Raw genomic sequence first — 22,097 nt, 5'->3', positions numbered from 1 at the left:
TATTGCTTGGGATTTGTAGGACAACGCTCATAGACCGTAGTTTGACCACTGTAGACTTATTTTTGAGTTTGTTTCCCCTCCCCTAGCACTGGTGTTTCACCTTCGCTCATCGATCCCCCCACCGCCCCCCGACCAAATAGTTCAGCTTCATATCAGGAATTCACTGTGGGCATTGTAGGAGAGTAGCCATGTCTCAGCACTCACCTGGGTCCCTGTCCAAGGATGGAGCCTACTGTACCCATGGCAGAGGCAGGGAGCCCCTGTCTCCCAGACAATGGGTAGGCTGGTCTCCCTGGTCCATGGGTAGGCTGGTCTCCCTGGTCCATGGGTAGGCTGGTCTCCCTGGTCCATGGGTAGGCTGGTCTCCCTGGTCCATGGGTAGGCTGGTCTCCCTGGTCCATGGGTAGGCTGGTCTCCCTGGTCCATGGGTAGGCTGGTCTCCCTGGTCCATGGGTAGGCTGGTCTCCCTGGTCCATGGGTAGGCTGGTCTCCCTGGTCCATGGGTAGGCTGGTCTCCCTGGTCCATGGGTAGGCTGGTCTCCCTGGTCCATGGGTAGGCTGGTCTCCCTGGTCCATGGGTAGGCTGGTCTCCCTGGTCCATGGGTAGGCTGGTCTCCCTGGTCCATGGGTAGGCTGGTCTCCCTGGTCCATGGGTAGGCTGGTCTCCCTGGTCCATGGGTAGGCTGGTCTCCCTGGTCCATGGGTAGGCTGGTCTCCCTGGTCCATGGGTAGGCTGGTCTCCCTGGTCCATGGGTAGGCTGGTCTCCCTGGTCCAGGGGTAGGCTGGGCTCCCTGGTCCAGGGGTAGGCTGGTCTCCCTGGTCCATGGGTAGGCTGGGCTCCCTGGTCCAGGGGTAGGCTGGTCTCCCTGGTCCATGGGTAGGCTGGTCTCCCTGGTCCATGGGTAGGCTGGTCTCCCTGGTCCAGGGGTAGGCTGGTCTCCCTGGTCCAGGGGTAGGCTGGGCTCCCTGGTCCAGGGGTAGGCTGGGCTCCCTGGTCCAGGGGTAGGCTGGGCTCCCTGGTCCAGGGGTAGGCTGGGCTCCCTGGTCCAGGGGTAGGCTGGGCTCCCTGGTCCAGGGGTAGGCTGGGCTCCCTGGTCCAGGGGTAGGCTGGGCTCCCTGGTCCAGGGGTAGGCTGGGCTCCCTGGTCCAGGGGTAGGCTGGGCTCCCTGGTCCAGGGGTAGGCTGGTCTCCCTGGTCCATGGGTAGGCTGGGCTCCCTGGTCCAGGGGTAGGCTGGGCTCCCTGGCCCTACTTTATATAATTAAATTATTCCCGTGCCATGTTTTTCACAAAGTTTGATTTTGTTGCAAATATTGATCACAGAACTGGAAGATAAAATTGTTAAATATCTGTCAATTTGTGTGGATTCTCAGGTGCAGATCCACAATCGATATATATCCTAATAGGAAAATGTGACATTGGAGAAATTCCACCTCAGCAACATAACGAGGCACAATGGAATGAAAACTATTCCATGAATTCGAAGGAGCTGGCCAGGAAATAAACTCAGCCCAGCGAGTCAAATAGGAACAAAAAAAACAAACATATTAGAGCTGATTTTATATTTATCTTCCAGCATTCTCCAAATTGTTGTCTAATCTCATTTGTTTCAAATTTGCGGAGGCTGACTCAAGATTAAAGAAGTTGGAGCTTACTGTAGGATGTTCACTATCACGTCAATAAATATTTTTAAAAGCTTTCATAAAAGTCTGTTTCCTTTCCTTGTTTGGACATGCTGAACCATTTTTTTTTGGAAAAGAAAATGACTTATTTTCCTCTTTCAGTCTCTCTCCAGGCTACCGACCATTCTCCAATGGAAAGGGTTTAATAAAGACCAGTTGAATTTCCTCGTTTTTAAAACTCCTGCCTTTATAGGAAAGTATTTTATCTTCTTGTTGTACATCTCTCCTTCACAAGATTGAAATTCCATTCCAGGGAGAAATGGAAGAAAAAAGATTTGCATTTATATAGCGCCTTTCAGGACATCAGGGAATCCCAAAGTGCTTCACAGCCAATGAATTACTTTTGAAGTCTAGTCAGTGTTGTAATGTAGGAGTGGTTAAAACAACTAGGAGTAGGAAGATTGGCTGCATTTTAAAAATAATCTACGTATTACTCAAGTGGTAATGGTGCTCTGTCATTGAGATACAGATAGGAAGATCCCAGGTGTGAGTCTCAGTCTATGCTGAGCTAGCAGATCTCAGCCAAGGTTGCTGCAATTTGCCTCAGTGCCACTGAGTTCAGAAGTGGAAAAAAATCAGCCATGGTTCCTGCTGGTCGGCAACCGATGACTCCCACTGGACAGTAAGTGGTGCTGAATAAACCATAGCCCGTGCTGTAGGATTGCAAAAAAAAATTGAACATATAATTAAGAGATTTCAGTGCTCACTGTGTGATAAATTAACAGGAGTGATCCAGTGAACCATCTCGGTTTGACACATGGAAATAATATATTATCTGGTCATTTTCACATTGCTGTTTGTGGGATCTTGCTGTGTGCGAATTGGCTGCTGCGTTTTCTACATTACAACAATGACTACGCTTCAAAAGTACTTCATTGGCTGTAAAGCGCTTTGGGACGTCCTGAGGCCATGAAAGGCGCTATATAAATGCAAATCTTGTTTTCTTTCCTGGGTCATTTTTTTTTCCTGATTTCAAACAAATGAATAGAATGTAGCAGTCAGAGGCGAGATGAGAATTCTGTTCCTCACTGCCCCCATACCCAAACTTCTCCATCTCACCTACAGCCCCTAAAGGGAGGTCCCTTCTGTCGTCAATTTGAAACCAAGAAGATGAAAGGGAAACGATTTGGTCCATGGTAAGTATTTGCTTGAATAAGGAATGCAGTCATCTGGATCTGAATCCACATCTGTATCCAAATGTGGAAAGAGGGTTGGATCCTAATGATGGGCAGGAATAAACCCATCCTCTCAGCCGGGAATCTAACTTAAAATATTTTACAGCTCCCAACACGCTGAGGTGGATCCAACCCATGGGTAGCATTACTGAAACAGCCACAGCTGATTCCATCAGCCGGCCCCGTGAGGACCAAACCTTCCAGGTACAGAGAGACTTTCAAATATTATTCTCCAAAGCATCCGCTTCATTTGAGAGGGAGATTAAAAAAAAAATAACCGTACTCTTGGAGAGATCTTGCTCCTCCTTCTTTCTGTGAGTTGAAGCATTCGCTCAGGAGTGGTTTTAGGGTGATTTCTTTCCGTTTCCATCGCTGCCTAATCCCAGTGTGGGAGGTTTGTTAAAAGCAGTGGACCTGCTCCTGGGTGGGTGGAATATTTGGAGAGGTTCAAGGGGAAGGGGAGGGGGGGGGGGGGGTTATGGAGAATGAGGGTGGGTGTGTGGTGTACGTGCCTCCGAACCCCAAAACAATGCAGATCCCAGCCGGGAGCTGGAGAACCGTCTCCCCGCAGATCCTCGGATTGTTCGGGTGACCGGGGTCGCCGCCGCCGCCGCCGCTTTATCGGAACAGGAGGAGACCTCGGAACAGGACGATGTCAAGGGAGCCGTCGGGTGTTTAATCAGCGAGCCGGCTCGTTCAGTTCTATTTTGTCACGCTGCTCATTGCCAACACTCACAACTGCCGCCTGGAGAGAGAGTGAGTGAGAGAAATCTTCCTGCCTGATCTCCGAATTGTACTCACTGCAAAGAGAATTGAGAGGGGATGCAAGGTGTCCAACTCTGCTTCACCCCTGATTACAGTCCATCAGACTGTCCGACTCTGCTTCACCCCTGATTACAGTCCATCAGACTGTCCAACTCTGCTTCACCCCTGATTACAGTCCATCAGACTGTCCGACTCTGCTTCACCCCTGATTACAGTCCATCAGACTGTCCGACTCTCCTTCACCCCTGATTACAGTCCATCAGACTGTCCAACTCTGCTTCACCCCTGATTACAGTCCATCAGACTGTCCAACTCTGCTTCACCCCTGATTACAGTCCATCAGACTGTCCGACTCTCCTCCACCCCTGATTACAGTCTATGAGGATGTAACTAGTCCATTGAGGATGTAACTAGTAGAATAGATAGGGGAGAACCAGTGGATGTGGTGTATTTGGATTTTCAGAAGGCTTTTGATAAGGTCCCACACAAGAGGTTAGTGTGCAAAATTAAAGCACATGAGATTGGGGGGACTATACTGGCATGGATTGAGAATTGGTTGACAGACAGGAAACAGAGAGTAGGAATAAACGGGTCTTTTTCCGGGTGGCAGGCAGTGACTAGTGGGGTACCGCAGGGATCAGTGCTTGGGCCCCAGCTATTCACAATATATATCAATGATTTGGATGAGGGAACTAAATGTAACATTTCCAAGTTTGCAGACGACACAAAGCTGGGGTGGAATGCGAGCTGTGAGGAGGATGCAAAGAGGCTCCAATGTGATTTAGACAAGTTGGATGAGTGGGCAAGAACATGGCAGATGCAGTATGACGTAGATAAATGTGAGGTTATCCACTTTGGTTGTAAAAACAGAAAGGCAGATTATTATCTGAATGGTGATAGATTGGGAAAAGGGGAGGTGCAACGAGACCTGGGTGTCCTTGTACACCAGTCGCTGAAAGTGAGCATTCAGGTGCAGCAAGCAGTTAGGAAGGCGAATGGTATGTTGGCCTTCATTGCAAGAGGATTTGAGTACAGGAGCAGGGATGTCTTACTGCAGTTATACAGGGCCTTGGTGAGACCACATCTGGAGTATTGTATGCAGTTTTGGTCTCCTTATCTGAGGAAGGATGTCCTTGCCATGGAGGGAGTGCAACAAAGATTTACCAGACTGATTCCTGGGATGGCAGGACTGACGTATGAGGAGAGATTGGGTCAACTAGGCCTATATTCACTAGAGTTTAGAAGAACGAGAGGTGATCTCATCGAAACATATAAATTTCTAACAGGACTTGACAGACTAGATGCAGGGAGGATGTTCCCGATGGCTGGGGAGTCCAGAACCAGGGGTCACAGTCTCAGGATATGGGGTATGCCATTTAGAACAAGATGAGGAGAAATTTCTTCACTCAGAGGGTGGTGAACCTGTGGAATTCTCTACCACAGAAGGCAGCGGAGACCAAGTCATTAGATGTATTCAAGAAGGAGATAGATATATTTCTTAATGCTAAAGAGATCAAGGGATATGGGGAAAAAGCAGGAACAGGGTACTGAGTTAGACGATCAGCCATGATCATTTTGAATGGCGGAGCAGGCCCGAAGGGCGAACGGCCTACTCTTGCTCCTATTTTCTATGTTTCTATCAGACTGTCCAACTCTCCATCACCCCTGATTACAGTCCATCAGGCAGTCCGACTCTCCTTCACCCCCGATTACAGTCCATCAGGCAGTTCGACTCTCCACCCCCGATTACAGTCCATCAGACAGTGCAACTCTCCTTCACCCCCACCATTACAGTCCATCAGACAGTCCGACTCTCCTTCACCCCCACCATTACAGTCCATCAGGCAGTCCGACTCTCCTTCACCCCGATTACAGTCCATCAGGCAGTACGACTCTCCTTCACCCCAATTACAGTCCATCAGGCAGTCCGACTCTCCTTCACCCCCGATTACAGTCCATCAGGCAGTCCGACTCTCCACCCCCGATTACAGTCCATCAGGCAGTCCGACTCTTCACCCCCGATTACAGTCCATCAGGCAGTCCGGCTCTCCACCCCCGATTACAGTCCATCAGGCAGTCCGACTCTTCACCCCCGATTACAGTCCATCAGGTAGTCCGACTCTCCACCCCCGATTACAGTCCATCAGACAGTCCAACTCTCCACCCCTGATTACAGTCCGTCAGACAGTCCAACTCTCCTTCACCCCCACCATTACAGTCCATCAGACAGTCCGACTCTCCTTCACCCCCACCATTACAGTCCATCAGGCAGTCCGACTCTCCTTCACCCCCCCCCCCCCCATTACAGTCTCTCAGATAGTCCGACTTTTCTTTACCTTTGACTACAGTCTCTCAGGCTCTTCTCACTGTCACAGGTAATTAATAAGAATTTTGTTCGAAAAATAAAAGTAAGGGTGTGATCTATTGATTGATCCGTGCTGTGGGACTATGGATCTACCTTTTGCTTATTTTAGAAGTGTACACAACACATTATTTTCTCCTTCAGTGCCTCTCCTCTGCTCAGAATTGTAACATCTTTTAACTGTTTGATGCAAAGTTTGTCACTTGACCGTAGGAACCCTTAGGAATAAGGGGACTGGCGATGAAAGTGGCCTCAGCTGTGCACACTTGTCATCATGGACCTGTAAGAACTGAATTCATTAGAGTCATTTTTCGTCTCTCATCCCCTTCTTTCTCTCTCTGCACTATAAGTTCCTCATCTCTCCTGGGCCACGTTGAGAGTGAGGAGAGTTCTGGAGCAGAAGGCATCAGGAGTGAGTTAACCTGGGTTGGCCTTGCACACCTGCTAAAGGACGATTCCAAGAACAATGTCGGACCAGACCTGGGTGCCAGTCAATTGTGTGCCATGTCCATATTGGGATGGACGAGTCTAAATAAGAAGGGAAGAGCTTTAAAGAACCAAGGACTTTTTAAATATGATACTTCAGCCAGTGGGGATCCAATACAAGTTTATACATGATATTAAGAACCTGTTCATTGTATTAAAACCTATATTGTGAGAGCAGTAAATCATATGTCCCACATCTCAGGAAGGATATATTGGCCTTGGAGAGGGTGCAGCGCAGATTCACCAGAATACTGGGGTTTATACCGGAGGTTATGCCAGAGGTCATACTGGGGGTTATACTGAAGGTTAGAATCAAGAACAGTTACAGCACGGAAGGAGGTCATTCGGCCCATCGAGTCCGTGCCGGCTCTATGCAAGAGCAATCCAGCTAGTCCCACTCCCCCGCCCTATCCCCGTAGCCCTGCAATTTTTTCCTTTCAAGTACTTACCCAGTTCCCTTTTGGAGGCCATGATTGAATCTGCCTCCACCACCCCCTCGGGCAGTGCATTCCAGATCCTAACCACTCGCTGTGTAAAAAACGTTTTTCCTCATGTCACCTTTGGTTCTTTTGCCAATCACCTTAAATCTATGTCCTCTGGTTCTTGACCCTTCCGCCAATGGGAACAGTTTCTCTCTATCTACTCTGTCTAGACCCTTTATGATTTTGAATACCTCTATTAAATCTCCTCTCAACCTTCTCTGTTTCAAGGAGAACAACCCCAGCTTCTCCAGTCTACCCATGTAACTAAAGTCAATCATTCTAGTAAGTCTCTTCTGCACCCTCTCTAAGGCCTTCACATCTTTCCTAAAGTGTGGTGCCCACAACTGGACACAATACTCCAGTTGTGGCCGAATCAGTGTTTTATAAAAGTTCATCATGACTTCCATACTTTTGTGCTCTATGCCTCTATTTATAAAGCCCAGGATCCCGTATGCTTTTTTAGCCACTTTCTCAACCTACATGCCACCTACAATGATTTGTGCACATATACTCCCAGATCTCTCTGTTCCTGTACCCCTTTTAGAGTTGTGCCCTCTAGTTTATATTGCCTCTCCTCGTTCTTCCTACTGAAATGTATCTCTTTGCATTTCATCTGCCACGTGTCCGCCCATGCCATCATCTTGAAGTCTATCACTATCCTCCTCACTGTTTACTACCCTTCCAAGTTTTGCATCATCTGCAAATTTTGAAATTGTGCCCTGTACACCCAAGTCCAAGTCATTAATATATATCAAGAAAAGCAGTGGTCCCAGCACTGACCCCTGGGGAACACCACTGTACACCTCCCTCCAGTCCGAAAAACAACCGTTCACCACTACTCTCTGTTTCCTGTCCCTTAGCCAATTCTGTATCCATATTGCTACTGCCCCCTTTATTCCATGGGCTGCAATCTTGATGATAAGCCTACCATGCGGCACTTAATCCAACACCTTTTGAAAGTCCATATACACCACATACTCTGCATTGCCCTCATCTACCCTTTCTGTTACCTCATCAAAAAACTCCAACTGGAAGTTATACTGGAGGTTATACTGGAGATTTTACTGGAGTTAATACTGGGGGTTGTACTGGAGATTATACACGGAGTAATACTGGGAATTATCCAGGGGTTATACTGGGGGTTATATTGAGGGCTATACCAGGAGTTTAACAGGGGGTTATACTGGAGGTTATACTGGAGATTCTACTGCATGTTCTACTGGAGATTATACTGGGGGTTATACCAGGAGTTATACAGGGGGTTATACAGGAGATTCTACTGGGTGTTCTACTGGGTGTTCTACTGGAGAATATACTAGGAGTTATACTTGGAGATATACTAGAGGTTATACTGCGGATTATACTGGGGGTTATATTGAGGGTTATACCAGGAGTTATACAGGGGGTTATGCAGGAGATTCTACTGGGTGTTCTACTGGAGATTATACTGGGGGTTATACTGGAGAATATACTGGGGATTATATTAGGAGTTATACTAGAGGTTATACTGTGGGTTATACTGGAGATTATACTGAGGGTTATACTGGTGGTTTTACTGGGGTTTATGAGGGGGGCTTATACTGGAGGTTATAGTGGGGGTTATACAGGAGATTATACTGGAGGTTACACTTGGAGTTATACTGGGAGTTATACTGGGGCTTATACTGGAGGTTACACAGGAGATTATACTGGGGATCTTACTGGAGGTTTTACAGGAGATTATACCGGGGGTTATACTGGAGATTATATTAGGGGTTATACTGGAGTTTATATTGGGGCTTACACTGGAGGTTACACTGGGTGTTATACTGGTGGTTACACTGGAGTTTATACTGGGGTTATACTGGAGGTTACACTGGGTGTTATACTGGTGGTTACACTGTGGGTTATACAGGAGATTATACTAGGGGTTTTACTGGTGGTTACACTGGGGGTTATACTGGAGGTTATACTGGAGTTTATACTGGGGGTTACACTGGGTGTTATACTGGTGGTTACACTGGGGGTTATACTGAGGGTTACACTGGGTGTTATACTGGGGCTTATACTGGGGGTTACACTGGGGGTTACACTGGGGGTTATACTGGGGGTTACACTGGGGGTTATACTGGGGGTTATACTGGGGGTTATACTCGGGGTCATATTGGCGCGAGAGTCCATGAGGTGGCCTCACGGCACTTGTCAGATTCCAACCTGTTGTCAGATCAGCGACTTCATGCTCTGGTTATACTTCATCACTAGTGTTGCTTTGATATGGAAACTTTGTGGCATCATTGCGAAAATCTGCAGTACAGCCGGGCTGTTAAAACCCTCATCAAAAAATAACAATGTCTGATGATTTCCTGACACCTACGCACTCATTAATTATGATTCAATATGTTTATGGGAATTGGGCTCATTGAAGTGAGGGATGCTACTACTGGGTTACATTTACTATCACCCAGTCAAGCACTCTGAGTTTAAATTGTATTCAGGGCCAAGGTCCCTTAACAACGTGTCTGAAATGTGCCCCTCTATGCCCTCCTCAGAAAAGCTTCCCAATATTGCGCCAGTGTGACGTTCAACATTAATAACAACAACAATTTGCATTCATACAGCACCTTTTAACATAGTAAAACGTCCCAAGGCGCTTCACAGGAGCAACTATCAAATAAAATTTGACACCGGGTCACAGAAGGAGATATTAGGACAGGTTGGTCAAAGAGGTAGGTTTTAAGGAGCGTCTTAAAGGAGGAGAGAGAGGTAGAGAGGCAGAGAGGTTTAGGAAGGAAATTCCAGAGCTTACTGACATCCTTGTTGCCTGTTAGGTGAGACTGCCAATTAGTGTCTAATTATGGGCAATTTGCCAGAAATGCCAACACTTTGATTATACAAAAGCTATTTTAAAATTACTTGTGTTTTCTTTCTTCCTGCATAGGGAGATCTCCGCCTATCACAGCTCTGGGATACAGTTTGACCTTGAGAGCTGTTGCAGGGCTCTAACAGCTGAATAAGGCTTCCTGTCGTATGGGAAAACCCATCGCTACCTTGCAAGGGGCACCGACAGTGGGGTGAAGGAGTATTTTAATGCAGCTTTTATATTGCATGAGTAAGTGACGTCAGGAGAGGACAAAATTATTCTTAAGCTGCATTAACCTGCAAAGATTGACAGCAATGAAAGTATTTAGTTACCTTCCTATCATCACATTTTCTTGAGCTGCATCCTCTCCCTGTACACCAGCTGCCTCCACACTTCTTTAAATTACCCAGTTGCACTGGCTGAGGCGTTTGTTTACATTCCAGTGCCTGTACGAATCCACTTTTGGCTTAGTCCTCCCATGAGTCATTAGCTAAGTGTTCAACCCAGTGTGGAGCTGTCCCATTACAAACCCAGAAGGTCCCCGAGGACAGTCGGCTCTCTGTGCTAAGTTAGCTGATCTCAGTTGGGGTGATGGTATAATTGGACTCGGTGCCCCTCGGCCATAGAGACGGAAAATCGTCCGGAGTTCCCATTCCCAAGTGCCATGCAGTGGCGCCCCCTCTTGGCAGGTGCAAGATGCCACCTACACTCCTGTGCTTTGCCCAGGTCTTCATGGATGAGCCCAGGCAATGAGTTTGGGTAAGCTATTCCACTATGGAGGGCATCACGGTCAACCCTGATCTGGTCCTTACCTGGCATCCATCCACACACACATTCCATAAGGAGTCGCTGGACAGGGATCAAGAGCAGGAACAATAGAAAGGAAGAATGTGCATTTATATAGCGCCTATCACGACCTCAGGTGTCCTAAAGCACTTTATAACCAATGAAGTACTTTTGAAGTGTAGTCACTGTTGTAATGTAGGAAACGCGGCAGCCAATTTGTGCACAGCAAGATCCCACAAATAGCAATGAGTTATATTGATGTCGGTTGAGGGATAAATATTGGCCAGGACACCGGGGAGAACTCCCCCTGCACTTCTTCGAAATAGTGCTATGGGATTTTTTATATTCACCTGAGAGGGCAGCCGGGGCCTTGGTTTAACGTCTCATCTAAAAGACAGCGCCTCCAGCAGTACAGCACTCTACTGAAGTGTCAGCCTGGATTACGAGCTTAAATCCCTAGAGTGGGATTTGAACCCACAATCTTCTGACTCAGAGGCTATCCACTGACTCCATCCCAGATCAGGGGCAAGTGAGGCCAGAAAGCATTCACTGCCCCAACTGCTTTCAGCTAATTCAAAACAGGGTGTTGATTAAATTTGGGACCTTCTGGGCTGCATGGCTTAGTTACTGGATAATCTCACTGAGCCATCGAGGAAGCTGACCGAGTTAATCTTAAACCGTGAAGAGAGAATTTACCCTGAAGGTTTGATTTATTCGATGTGGTTTAACTGTTGCTGTGACATGCATGTTTCTTAATGTAATTTCTCGCTAGCTGTAAATGGAGCAAAATGATTGAGGTTTTTCCCTATTGGATTTAACAGGCTTCACAGTCACTGAGCTTCCAGCTAAAGCATCTCCGATGGAATAGGTCAGATTATATCAGGTAATTATAACCTTGACAGCCTGTTGGAGAAACGCGGGCAGAAGAACAAGCTGGCTGTACCAGCGCATTAGGCACTGAAGTAATGTAGTTAAAACCCACTCCTTGAAAAGTTTTGAGATCACGTCGATTCAGAGCATAATCCTGGAAACCAGGCCGTGGCTATCCTGGAGGAGGTCACGCTCCTTGTGGGTTTAATACACTGGGGACCAGCAGGTCCATCGAATGGAGGGCCTGCGAGCATGAATGCCAGTGCGTGCAGATAATCAGTGAAGGTTGTCAGCTTGGCTCAGCTGGTAGTACTCGTAGTGGCGAGTTGGCTCACCTCAACCAGTGTGACAATTGGCATGAGCTCACCTAGACTGGGGAGGGAAAACATTTTTAAAAATTCATTCTCAGGATGTGAGCGTCACTGGCAAGGCCGGCATTTATTGCCCATCCCTAGTTGCCCCGAGAAGGTGGTGGTGGGACTTCATCTTGATTCACTGGCGGTTTGATACATCTGCGTTCAGAGGGCAGTTAAGAGTCAACCACATTGGTACAGGGACTGGAGTCACATACAGGCCCAGAATGGGTAAGGACGGAAGGTTTCCTTTCCTAAAGGGCATTAGTAAACCAGATGGGTTTTTACAACAATCTGACAGCCTCTGGTCACTGATTTTTATTTCCAGATTATTTTTTAAATTGAATTACAAATGCTTTAAACTGCCACGATGGGATTTGAACTCACTTTCTACTGGATTACTAGCCCAGTAACATAATCACAACAACTTGCATTTATATAGCGCCTTTAACATAGTAAAACGTCCCAAGGCGCTTCACAGGAGCGTTATCAAACAAAATTTGACGCCGAGCCACATGAGATATGAGGACATGTGACCAAAAGCTTGGTCAACGAGGTAGCTTCTTGAAGGAGGAGAGAGAACTGGAGAGGTTGAGGGAGAGAAATCCAGAGCTTAGAGCCCAGGCAGCTAAAGGCACGGCCGCCAATGCTGGAGCGATAAAAATCGGGGATGCGTAAGAGGTCGGAATTGGAGGAGTGAAGAGATCTCGGATGGTTGCAGGGCTGGAGGAGGTTACAGAGATAGGGAGGGGGGGGGCGAAGCTTGGGGTGTTAACGTTACCTGTTAACACCCCACCAGCCCCACCAGATCCTGCCTCTGATTGCTGTCCTTGTTGGAATGTGCGCCTGTGTGAAGGACAAAATCAGGCACGACTGTGATGTTCCCCCTCCACAGTCAAATAATCTCCCGACATTCACCGTCTAGACTCACTGTCGTCGATTGGCCATTGGCGTGAGGCGCCAAAGGGAACCGTCATCCTTTGGAACTGGAGAAAATTTGGAGGAGGGATTCTTCCCTCTACCTTTTGTTTTTTATTCCCAGTTTTTTATGCCGTCTCATAAACGATTGTACCTAACTGAAATGGTGACTGTACAAGATTAAGAATGTGAGACTGCCTGCCGCCACCTCATGAGACCAGTCCTTGTGACCCGTTCAGCGAGCACCTCATCTCATAGTGATGTGAAATCCAATAGAACGCTGCTTGACTACTGCGTTATGTGAGGGGGAGACTTCATTAGATGCTGCTCTGCAAACAAGGTTTAGAAATTCACTTCTTCAGTCACCACAGAGTCAAGGCAGAAGCTGTCATCGCCTTTTTGCCATTTTTTTTTCCATCTCGATAACACTCGGGGCAGGTGGCTGCAGATGAGTTTATGTGTGACGGCATTGTGCAGCGAAGAAGTGACAGATCATCAAAGATGGGGAGACTGATTCCGTTGCCTGGTTACAGATGCTCACAACATGACACCGGCTGTTGCTACGACTCCTGGTTGCTGCTGAAAATAACTGAACAGGGCAGGAGCTCCCGGCATTTATCCCTGAGTCTACCACGCGAGAATAACGACCGGCAAGAAATAGACTAGGCAAAGCGCCGAGTAAGTACAGAGCTGCGTTTTACTTTGGACCCAGATTGGAAGCTTTGGAAACCCGAAGGATCGGTGAGGGAATGAAGCATGTGACATGTGCTTACGTTACCTCCTGTGAAACATTGTCCAATGTCTAAAAGTTGACGGTGGACAGCAGACTGAATAGGTTCAGGACTGACCGTTCTCACAATTAAGGTCGGTCCCATTTTGTAGTTAGAGGTGGCTGTCACTTTTAGAAACTGCGCCAGGTTTATATAGGGAGTGAATTCTGCGCAAACAAATATTTCAGGGAGCGAGTGGTCAATCTATGGAACAGGCTCCCCGGGGAGACGGTGGAAGCAGTTAGTATTGATTCATTCAGACGCAATAGATTTCTTTCAGAAAATAACATTTCGGGATACAGTATATGAGTAATTTGAGACATGACATGCAGTGAGTGTAACAGACTTGGGAGGAACGGGTGATTTTGGACCCATGGTTCCCAAAGCTCTCCACCACTGGGGGTTTTCCTTGCCTCATGTCTGGGTCTGTTGTAGATTCATTGATTGAGATTGATTGCTATGATTAGTCAACAACTCCATTATCGTTGTATCATACGACTACCAGGATGGTCGAAAGCAAACTAGGTGGACCTTGGTCATTTTTTGTTCCTTTGTTTCTGCCCGATGGCCTACTGGGTAAAGACAGCACCCAACAGAATGGTGGTCCGTGCATTGGTGGCTTGGCTTAGTTAGGAGCCGTCTCGTCTCTGAGTTAGAAAATTGTTTTGTTCAACCCCCATTGAAGGGATTGAAGGCGTAATCCAGGCCGATACTTCAGTGCAGTACTGGGGAAGAGCTGCATTGTCAGAGGTGCTGCTTTTTGGATGAGACCGTTAAACTGAGGCCTCGTCTGTCCGTTCAGATGGATGTAAAAGATCCCGTGGTGTTATTCGAAGAACAGCAAGGTCCTGCTCAACATTCCTTCCTCAAAGAACAGACTGATTGGTCATTTATCTCCTAACTGTTTGTGGGTCCTCTTCTCCTCTGCCCCTAGCAGCACACAAGGCAATCCATTTCTTCCACATCCAGCAGATCATGCACTGGGATTGCTTCCATAACAAAGCTCCCTTTCTTTCCAAGTGGACAAGTGGTTGGCATGACCAGGGGGACTGGCCAGGTGCAATGGGGGGGGGTGGGGGGGGAGGTGTTGCTACTGCAGACTCATCACACCCGAGGACCCCACTGGACGTCAACCCAGTATTCAGAGACCAGAACTCTTGTTTCCACTCACCTGGGCTGTGTGGAGTGAGACTCGAGCCCATGACCTTCTGACTCAGAGGCGGGACTGCTACCCACTGAGCTCACTCCTTTTGTGGATCTTGCTGTGTGCAAATTGGCTGTGGTGTTTGTCTACATAGAAACGGTGATTTCACTCCAAAAACAATTCATCGCCTGGAAGCATTTTAGACGTGCTGAGTATGTGACGAGGAGCTGTATAGATGCAAATTCATTCTTTCATTACAGACCAATTCCCAGGTTTGATTCCTGGTCAGTGCTGAGCTAACAATTGGAGATTTTCTTTTCTATTTTAAGCTGATTAGTTATCAGGTACGTAGACCTTGGGTTCGTCATAGTGGTCATTTTGCAGTGGTACCATTATGGTCAATTTGTGGTCACATTACAGTGACGTTCAGTATCCTTCCCTCCCCTTCTCATTACATCCTTCTTGTCGCAATGTGTCATGTTGACTGTCCTATTCCAGCTGAAGCTTCCTGTTTTGGATCATTTCCTTTCTGTGATCATGACTATGGGCTATTACCCCCGCCCCCCCCTCGTGTGGTTGGGTTGGTCTATCTGTTGATTGTTTCCATTTTCCTGTTGTTATTGTTGTTGCCTCCTTGTCCCATTTTATTATATTTTTTTTTGCTTTTTTTTCCTAGCCCAGGGATGTTGTTGTCACATGTCCCAACTAACTTCTACCCAACTGCGATCAGATATCTCAGCTCATATTGGGAATCAAAGCCCTGGGGCCACCTTGGTCTGAATGGCTCAGTATCGCACAAGGCAGTGCAATTAAGCAGAGGTTCATTGAGGCAGCATTGTGCACCTGAAGAGCCGCGACCTGCAGGGCTACGGACCAGATTCGGGAAAGTGGGATTAGGCTGGGTGGCTCATTTCTCAGCCGGCGCGGACACGATGGGCCGAATGGCCTCCTTCTGTGCCGTAAATTTTCTATGATTCTATAATTCTTAGAACAGCCTTATTCGGAATTTAAATCTTTTGAAGAGGGAGTAAAAAGGTTTTTATCTTAACGACAGGACCAAGGAGTTGATGGGATCCCCATGTTGCCGTGCTATTAAATTAGAGACATTTTTTCCTCACCAACTTTCTCCCCGCTCTTCATCTGAGGGTGGGGATTCCCTGCTGGCTCCATTCAATATCCTTGCTCATGCCTTGGTGTCAGCCTTGGCTCAGTCGGCAGCAGTTTCACCTCAAAGTCAGAAAGGTTCAAGCCCCCACTCCTGAGACTTAAGCACGTAATCCAAACTAGCAATAGTGGGGGAGTGCTGCACTGTCAGAGGTGCCATCTTTCTGATGAGATGTTAAACCGAGGCCCCCGTCTGCCCTTTCAGGTGAATGTAAAAGATCCCACAGCACCATTTCAAAGAAAAGCAGTGGGGTTCTCCCTGGTGTCCTAACCAAATAATTATCCCTCAACCAACATCACTAAAACAGATTATCTGGTCATTTATCTCATTGCTGTTTGTGGGATCTTGCTGTGTGCAAATCAGCTGCTGCATTTCCTACATTACAACAGTGACTACACTTCAAAAGTTCTTAATTGGCTGTAAAGCACTTTGGGATGTCCTGAGGTTGTGACAGGTGCTATATAAATGCAAGTTCTTTCATTCTCACTTTAACTCTTAAAAGGCAAGATTGGGTTTAACTCACTTCTTGTAACTTCAGCCTCATGGAAGAGGCTTTATACCAAAAGTATTTGTACTGACACTTATTTATATTAGCGATACTTTCGACCAGAGGATTGAGATACTTCCAGAATAACAGCACATTCCAGTAAAGCAAAAAACCTTAAAGTTTGTACCCAATATATTTAAATGTAGTTTAAGCTCATTGGTTTATAGTAGAGCTCCCCCTGATAGCTCAGAGGGTAAATGCACAGAGCAGTGTGTAAGTCAGCCATATGGGTCAGGAAGGTCGCAGGTTTGTTCTCTCTCTGCGCTGAGTTAGCTGATTTGTGTGAGTGCTGTAATTGTCCCTGGTCTAGAGAGGGAGAAAATCAGCTAAATGCCTGCTTCTGTCTGTTATTCAGTGATCTGTGCTGTAAAATGAGGTGTATATGTATCTATGATCATCAGGTGAAGAGAGCATTAGACTTAGCCGTGATGGCCCACACAGTCGAATAGCCTGCTGTCATTCACTGTCTAGGTTCACATATTGAACAGTGGCCACTCAGGTGAGGTACTGGTTGCCCTTCCCCTCCTGGAACCATGCCCCAGAGTGAGTCAGAGGAAGAGAGAAAATTGGAGGGAACTGTTTTATAGCTGTTCAGTTGTCACTTCATATTTCAGCAGTGCCATCTTAATTTTTCTTTTATTCGCTTTTTCTTTTCAGTCTCCACGTCCTTCGTGTTGATTAAACATTTGCCCCAGTAGCTTCAAGAAAGGTCTCTGGAGCAAAAACCAGACTGACGACCGCTGCACAGTCCATGGCGATGGTCTTCTAACGCTGCCACTTCGGAGGACACTTGACGGAGAGGGACAGAAGCCTGCCAACACACACACACACACACACACACACACGCTCAGATGCCATGGCCGTGCCCAGCGTCAAGTCATTCCACTGGCAGCCCCTGGCGCCCTTGCCCATCGGCCGAGTCTACTGCACCCCCGTGGAGAGTGGCGGGCAGCTTTACCTCATCGGAGGCTGCGACGAAGGAGGGACCCCCATGAGCAACTGCGAGGTTTACTCCCCCCAAGCCAATCAGTGGACCACCCTGCCACCGATGCCCACGCCGAGGGCGGGGGTGGCCGTGGCTGCCCTGGGGAAAAGGATATTAGTGATCGGAGGCATGGGAATTCGTCAGAATCCCCTGTCAACAGTGGAGATGTACAATGTGGAAGAGGGCAAGTGGGAGAAGAAGAATTCTTTGTGTGAAGCTGCCATGGGAGTGTCCGTGACAGTAAAAGGTAAACATTGATCCCAGGGATGAGGGACTTCAGTTATGTGGAGCGACGAGAGAAACTGAGGTTGTTTTAATAGAGGTGTTCAAAATTATGAGGGGTTTTGATAAGAGTAGATGGGGAGAAACTGTTTCCACTGGGAGAAGGGTCGGTAACCAGAGGACACAGATTTAAGATAATTGCCAAAAGAGAAAGAGGGGAGATGAGGAGAAATTTTATTTTTACGCAGCGAGTTGTTATGACCTGGAATGCACTGCCTGAAGATTCAATAGTAACTTTCAAAAGGGAATTGGAAATACACTTGAAAAGGAAAAATTTGCAGGGCTGTGAGGAAAGAGCAGGGGAGTGAGATTAATTGCATAGCTCTTTCAAAGAGCCGGCACTGGCACGATGGGCCGAATGGCCTCCTTCTGTGCTGTATGATCCTGTGTTCCCATTGAAGAAGTGCCACAGCGAGATTCCATTCTATCACTGACAAGCAACATTGGGCATGAGATGCAGGCAACGTGGGGCCAATGTTACCTGGCCAATATTTGTCCCTCAAATTGTTCACAATTTACATTAACGATTTGGATTCGGGAATCGGAAGTACAATTTCAAAATTTGCCGATGACACCAAATTGTGTCGTTAATGCAAAGGAAGAATGCGGCAAAATACAAGAGGACATTAATAAACTTGCAGAATGGGCGTGTAATTGGCAAATAAATTTCAATATAGATAAGTTTGAGGTGGTGCATTTTGGTAGGAAGAAAAAGGAGGCCACACATTGCTTGGATAATAAGAGTCTAAATGGGATAGAGGAGCAAAGGGATCTCGGGGTACAGATACACAAATCACTAAAGGTAGCGACGCAGGTTAATAAGGTCATAAAGAGATGAGAGATGGTGTAGGAGGGAGGGGTTTAAATTCCTGAGGCACTGGGACCGATTCTGGGAAAGGCGGGACCTGTACAAGCTGGACGGGTTGCACCCAAGCAGAACCGGGGCCAATATCCTCGCGAGGGCATTTGCTAGTTCTGTTGGGGAGGGTTTAAACTAGTATGGCAGGGGAATGGGAACCAAAGGGCAGGTACAGATAGGACAAATTCAGACCAGGAAACGGGAAGTAGAAAAGCAGTTAGTGACGTAATTAGCGACTCAGAAAGGCAAAAGAAGCAAAGATTAAATAGTGTTCAGCACAGGAATTTGACGGGGTTAAAGGGTATATACTTCAATGCAAGGAGTATTACAAACAAAGCAGATGAGCTAAGGGCACAGATAGACATATGGCAGCATGATATCATTGCTATAACGGAAACCTGGCTTAAAGAGGGGGATAATTGGCAGCTCAATATCCCTGAGTATAGAGTTTTCAGGCAGGATAGAGTGGAGGGGGGTAGCATTATTGGTTAAAGAATCAATTACAGTTGTGAGAAGGGATGATATGCTAAATGGATCTTCAATCGAGGCCATATGGGTTGAGCTAAGAAATAAAAAAGGGGCAGTCACACTACCAGGACTGTACTATAGACCCCCGAATAGCGAAAGGGAAATAGAAGAACAAATATGTAGGCAAATTTCTGAGTGCAAAAATAAGAGGGCAATAATAGTAGGGGTCTTGAACTACCCTAACATCAACTGGGATTCAAACAGTGTGAGGGGCACAGAGGGTGCAAAATTCTTGATCGGTGTCCAGGAGAACTTTTTTAGCCAGTACGTGACAAGCCCAACAAGAGGGGATACAATTCTAGATTTAGTCCTGGGAAATGAAGATGGGCAAGTGGGTAAAGTGACAGGGGATGACCATATTGGGGATAGTGACCACAATTCAGTTAGTTTTAGCATTATTATGGAAAAGGACAGAGTTAAATCAGGAGTAAACGTTTTAAATTGGAGAAAGGCAAATTTTACAGAACTAAGAGGTGATTTGGCAGAAGTGGACTGGTCATAATACTTGAGAAATCAGTGGCAAGCCAGTGGGAGGCACTAAAAAGTGAAATTCTACGGGTACAATGCAGACACGTCCCCTCAAAGAAAAAGGGTTGCACTGCCAAATTTAGAGCCCCCTGGTTGTCTAGAAGTATACGGGGCAAGATAAAGCAGAAAAAGAAAGCTTATGACTGTCACAGAAAACTAAATACTGCAGAAAGCCTAGAGGAGTATAGAAAGTACAGGGATGACATAAAAAAGGAACTAAGGAAAGCAAAGAGAGGGCATGAAAAAATATTAACCAGTAAGATTAAAGAAAACCCAAAGATGTTTTATCAGTACATTAAGAACAAGAGGATAGCTAAGGAAAAGGTGGGACCTATCAGGGATGATAAGGGTAACTTGTGTGTAGAAGCAGAGGATGTGGGTAGGGTTTTAAATGAATATTTTTTCTCCGTATTCACAAAGGAAAAGGATGATCTGGATGTAGTATTTAAAGAGGAGAGGTGAGAAATATTGGATAAGGTAAACATAATGAGAGAGGAAGTACTAGAGGGACTGGAATCCTTGAAAGTTGATAAGTCACCAGGGCCGAATGGATTGTTTCCTAGGCTATTGAAGGAAGCCAGGGAGGAAATAGCGGATACTCTGAGGATCATTTTCCAATCCTCACTAGATACAGGGGAGGTACCGGAGGACTGGAAGACTGCAAACGTAATACCATTGTTTAAAAAGGGTACGAGGGAAAGGCCGAACAATTATAGGCTGGTCAGTCTTACCTTGGTGGTGGGCAAACTATTGGAATCAATACTGAGAGACAGGATAAACTGTCACTTGGAAAGGCATGGTTTAATCAGGGCTAGTCAGCATGGATTTGTTCAGGGAAGGTCATGCCTTACAAATCTGATTGAATTCTTTGAGGAAGTGACAAGGAGGATTGATGAGGGTAGTGCAGTGGATGTTGTCTACATGGATTTTAGTAAGGTATTTGACAAGGTCCCATGTGGCAGACTGGTCAGACAGGTAAAAGCCCATGGGATACAGGGAAATGTGGCGAATTGGATCCAAAATTGGCTCAGTAATAGGAAACAAAGGGTTTAGGTCGATGGATGTCTTTGCAAATGGAAATTCATTTCCAGTGGTGTGCCACAGGGCTCAGTGTTTGGTCCCTTGCTGTTTGTGGTATATATTAATGATTTGGATTTGAATGTAGGGGGCATGATTGGCAAATTTGCAGACGACACAAAAATTGGCCGTGTAATTGATAGTGAAGAGGATAGCTGTAGACTCCAAGAAGGTATCAATGGGTTGGTGGAGTGGGCGGAAAAGTGGCAAATGGAGTTCAACCCGGAGAAGTGTGAGGTAATGCACTTAGGGAGGGCAAACAGTAAAAGGGAATACACAGTAAACGGGAATATATTGAGAGGGGTAGAGGAAGTGAGAGACCTTGGAGTGCATATGCACAGGTCCCTGAAGGTGGCAGTACAGGTAGATAAGGTTGTGAAGAAGGCATACGGAATGGTCTCCGTTATTAGCTGAGGTATAGAATACAAAAGCAGGGATGTAATGATGGAACTGTATAAAACGCTAGTAAGGCCACAGCTGGAGTATTGTGCGCAGTTCTGGTCACCACATTACAGGAAGGACGTAATTGCTCTGGAGAGAGTGCAGAGAAGATTTACAAGAATGTTGCCAGGGCTTGAAAATTGTAGCTACAAGGAGAGATTGGATAGGCTGGGATTGTTGTCCTTGGAGCAGAGGAGGCTGAGGGGAGATTTGATTGAGGTGTACAAAATTATGAGGGGCCCAGGTAGAGTAGACAGGAAGTATCTGTTTCCCCTAACGGAGAGTTCAAGAACTAGAGGACATAGATTTAAGCTGATTGGCGGAAGGATTAGAGGGGACATGAGGAAAAACTTTTTTACCCAGAGGGTGGTGGGTGTATGGAATTCGCTGCCCGAATTGGTGGTAGAGGCAGGGACCCTCAACTCTTTTAAAAAGTACCTGGACCTGCACCTAAAGTGCTGTAAGCTGCAGGGCTCCGGACCGGGTGATGGAAGGTGGAATTAGAATGGGCACCTGGTTGTTCTTCGAGCCGGCGCGGACATGATGGGCCGAATGGCCCCCTTCTGTGCTGTATCTTTTCTATGGTTCTATAAAAAAAAAGGCAAACCAAACACTGGAGTTCATTTCTAGAGGGATAGAATTGAAAAACAGAGAAGTTATGTTAAACTTGTATCGAGCCTTGATTAGACCACACTTGGAGTACTGAGAACAGTTCTGGTCTCCATATTATAAAAAGGATATAGAGACACTGGAGAAGGTGCAAAAAAGATTCACAAGGATGACACCAGAACTGAGAGGATATCCTTATCAGAAAAGGCTGAACAGGCTGAGGCTCTTTTCTCTAGAAAAGGAAATACTGATAGAGGTCCTTAAGATAATGAAAGGTTTTGATAGGGTAGACATAGAGAAAATGTTTCCATTTGTTGGGGAGTCCAAAACTAGGGGTTGTAAAAGTAATTTAGTCGTTAATAAATGCAATAGGGAATTCAGGAGAAACTTCTTTACCCAGAGAGTGATGAGAATGTGGAACTCACTACCACAAGGAGTAGTTGA

The 22,097-nt window shown here is 46.5% G+C and overlaps 1 protein-coding gene across 1 annotated transcript in view; it reads left to right on the top strand.

Moving 5' to 3' along the window:
* The first annotated feature begins 2,973 nt into the window (after positions 1–2,973).
* The window catches only part of klhdc8a (kelch domain containing 8A), a 31,463-nt gene continuing 12,339 nt past the window's right edge, over positions 2,974–22,097 (top strand). Inside the window, exons 1-4 of the mRNA XM_068007668.1 lie at positions 2,974–3,061; positions 9,870–10,040; positions 11,399–11,460; positions 17,002–17,576. Coding sequence (XP_067863769.1) covers positions 17,201–17,576 — 376 coding nt within the window. The 5' untranslated portion in view covers positions 2,974–3,061; positions 9,870–10,040; positions 11,399–11,460; positions 17,002–17,200. The remainder of the gene's footprint in view (positions 3,062–9,869; positions 10,041–11,398; positions 11,461–17,001; positions 17,577–22,097) is intronic.

Source organism: Heptranchias perlo, chromosome 27, assembly GCF_035084215.1.
Source record: "Heptranchias perlo isolate sHepPer1 chromosome 27, sHepPer1.hap1, whole genome shotgun sequence".
In the NCBI taxonomy this organism is placed as follows: domain Eukaryota; kingdom Metazoa; phylum Chordata; class Chondrichthyes; order Hexanchiformes; family Hexanchidae; genus Heptranchias; species Heptranchias perlo.
The sequence above is the reverse complement of the archived record's forward strand: the minus strand, read 5'-3'. Positions and strand labels throughout refer to the sequence as shown.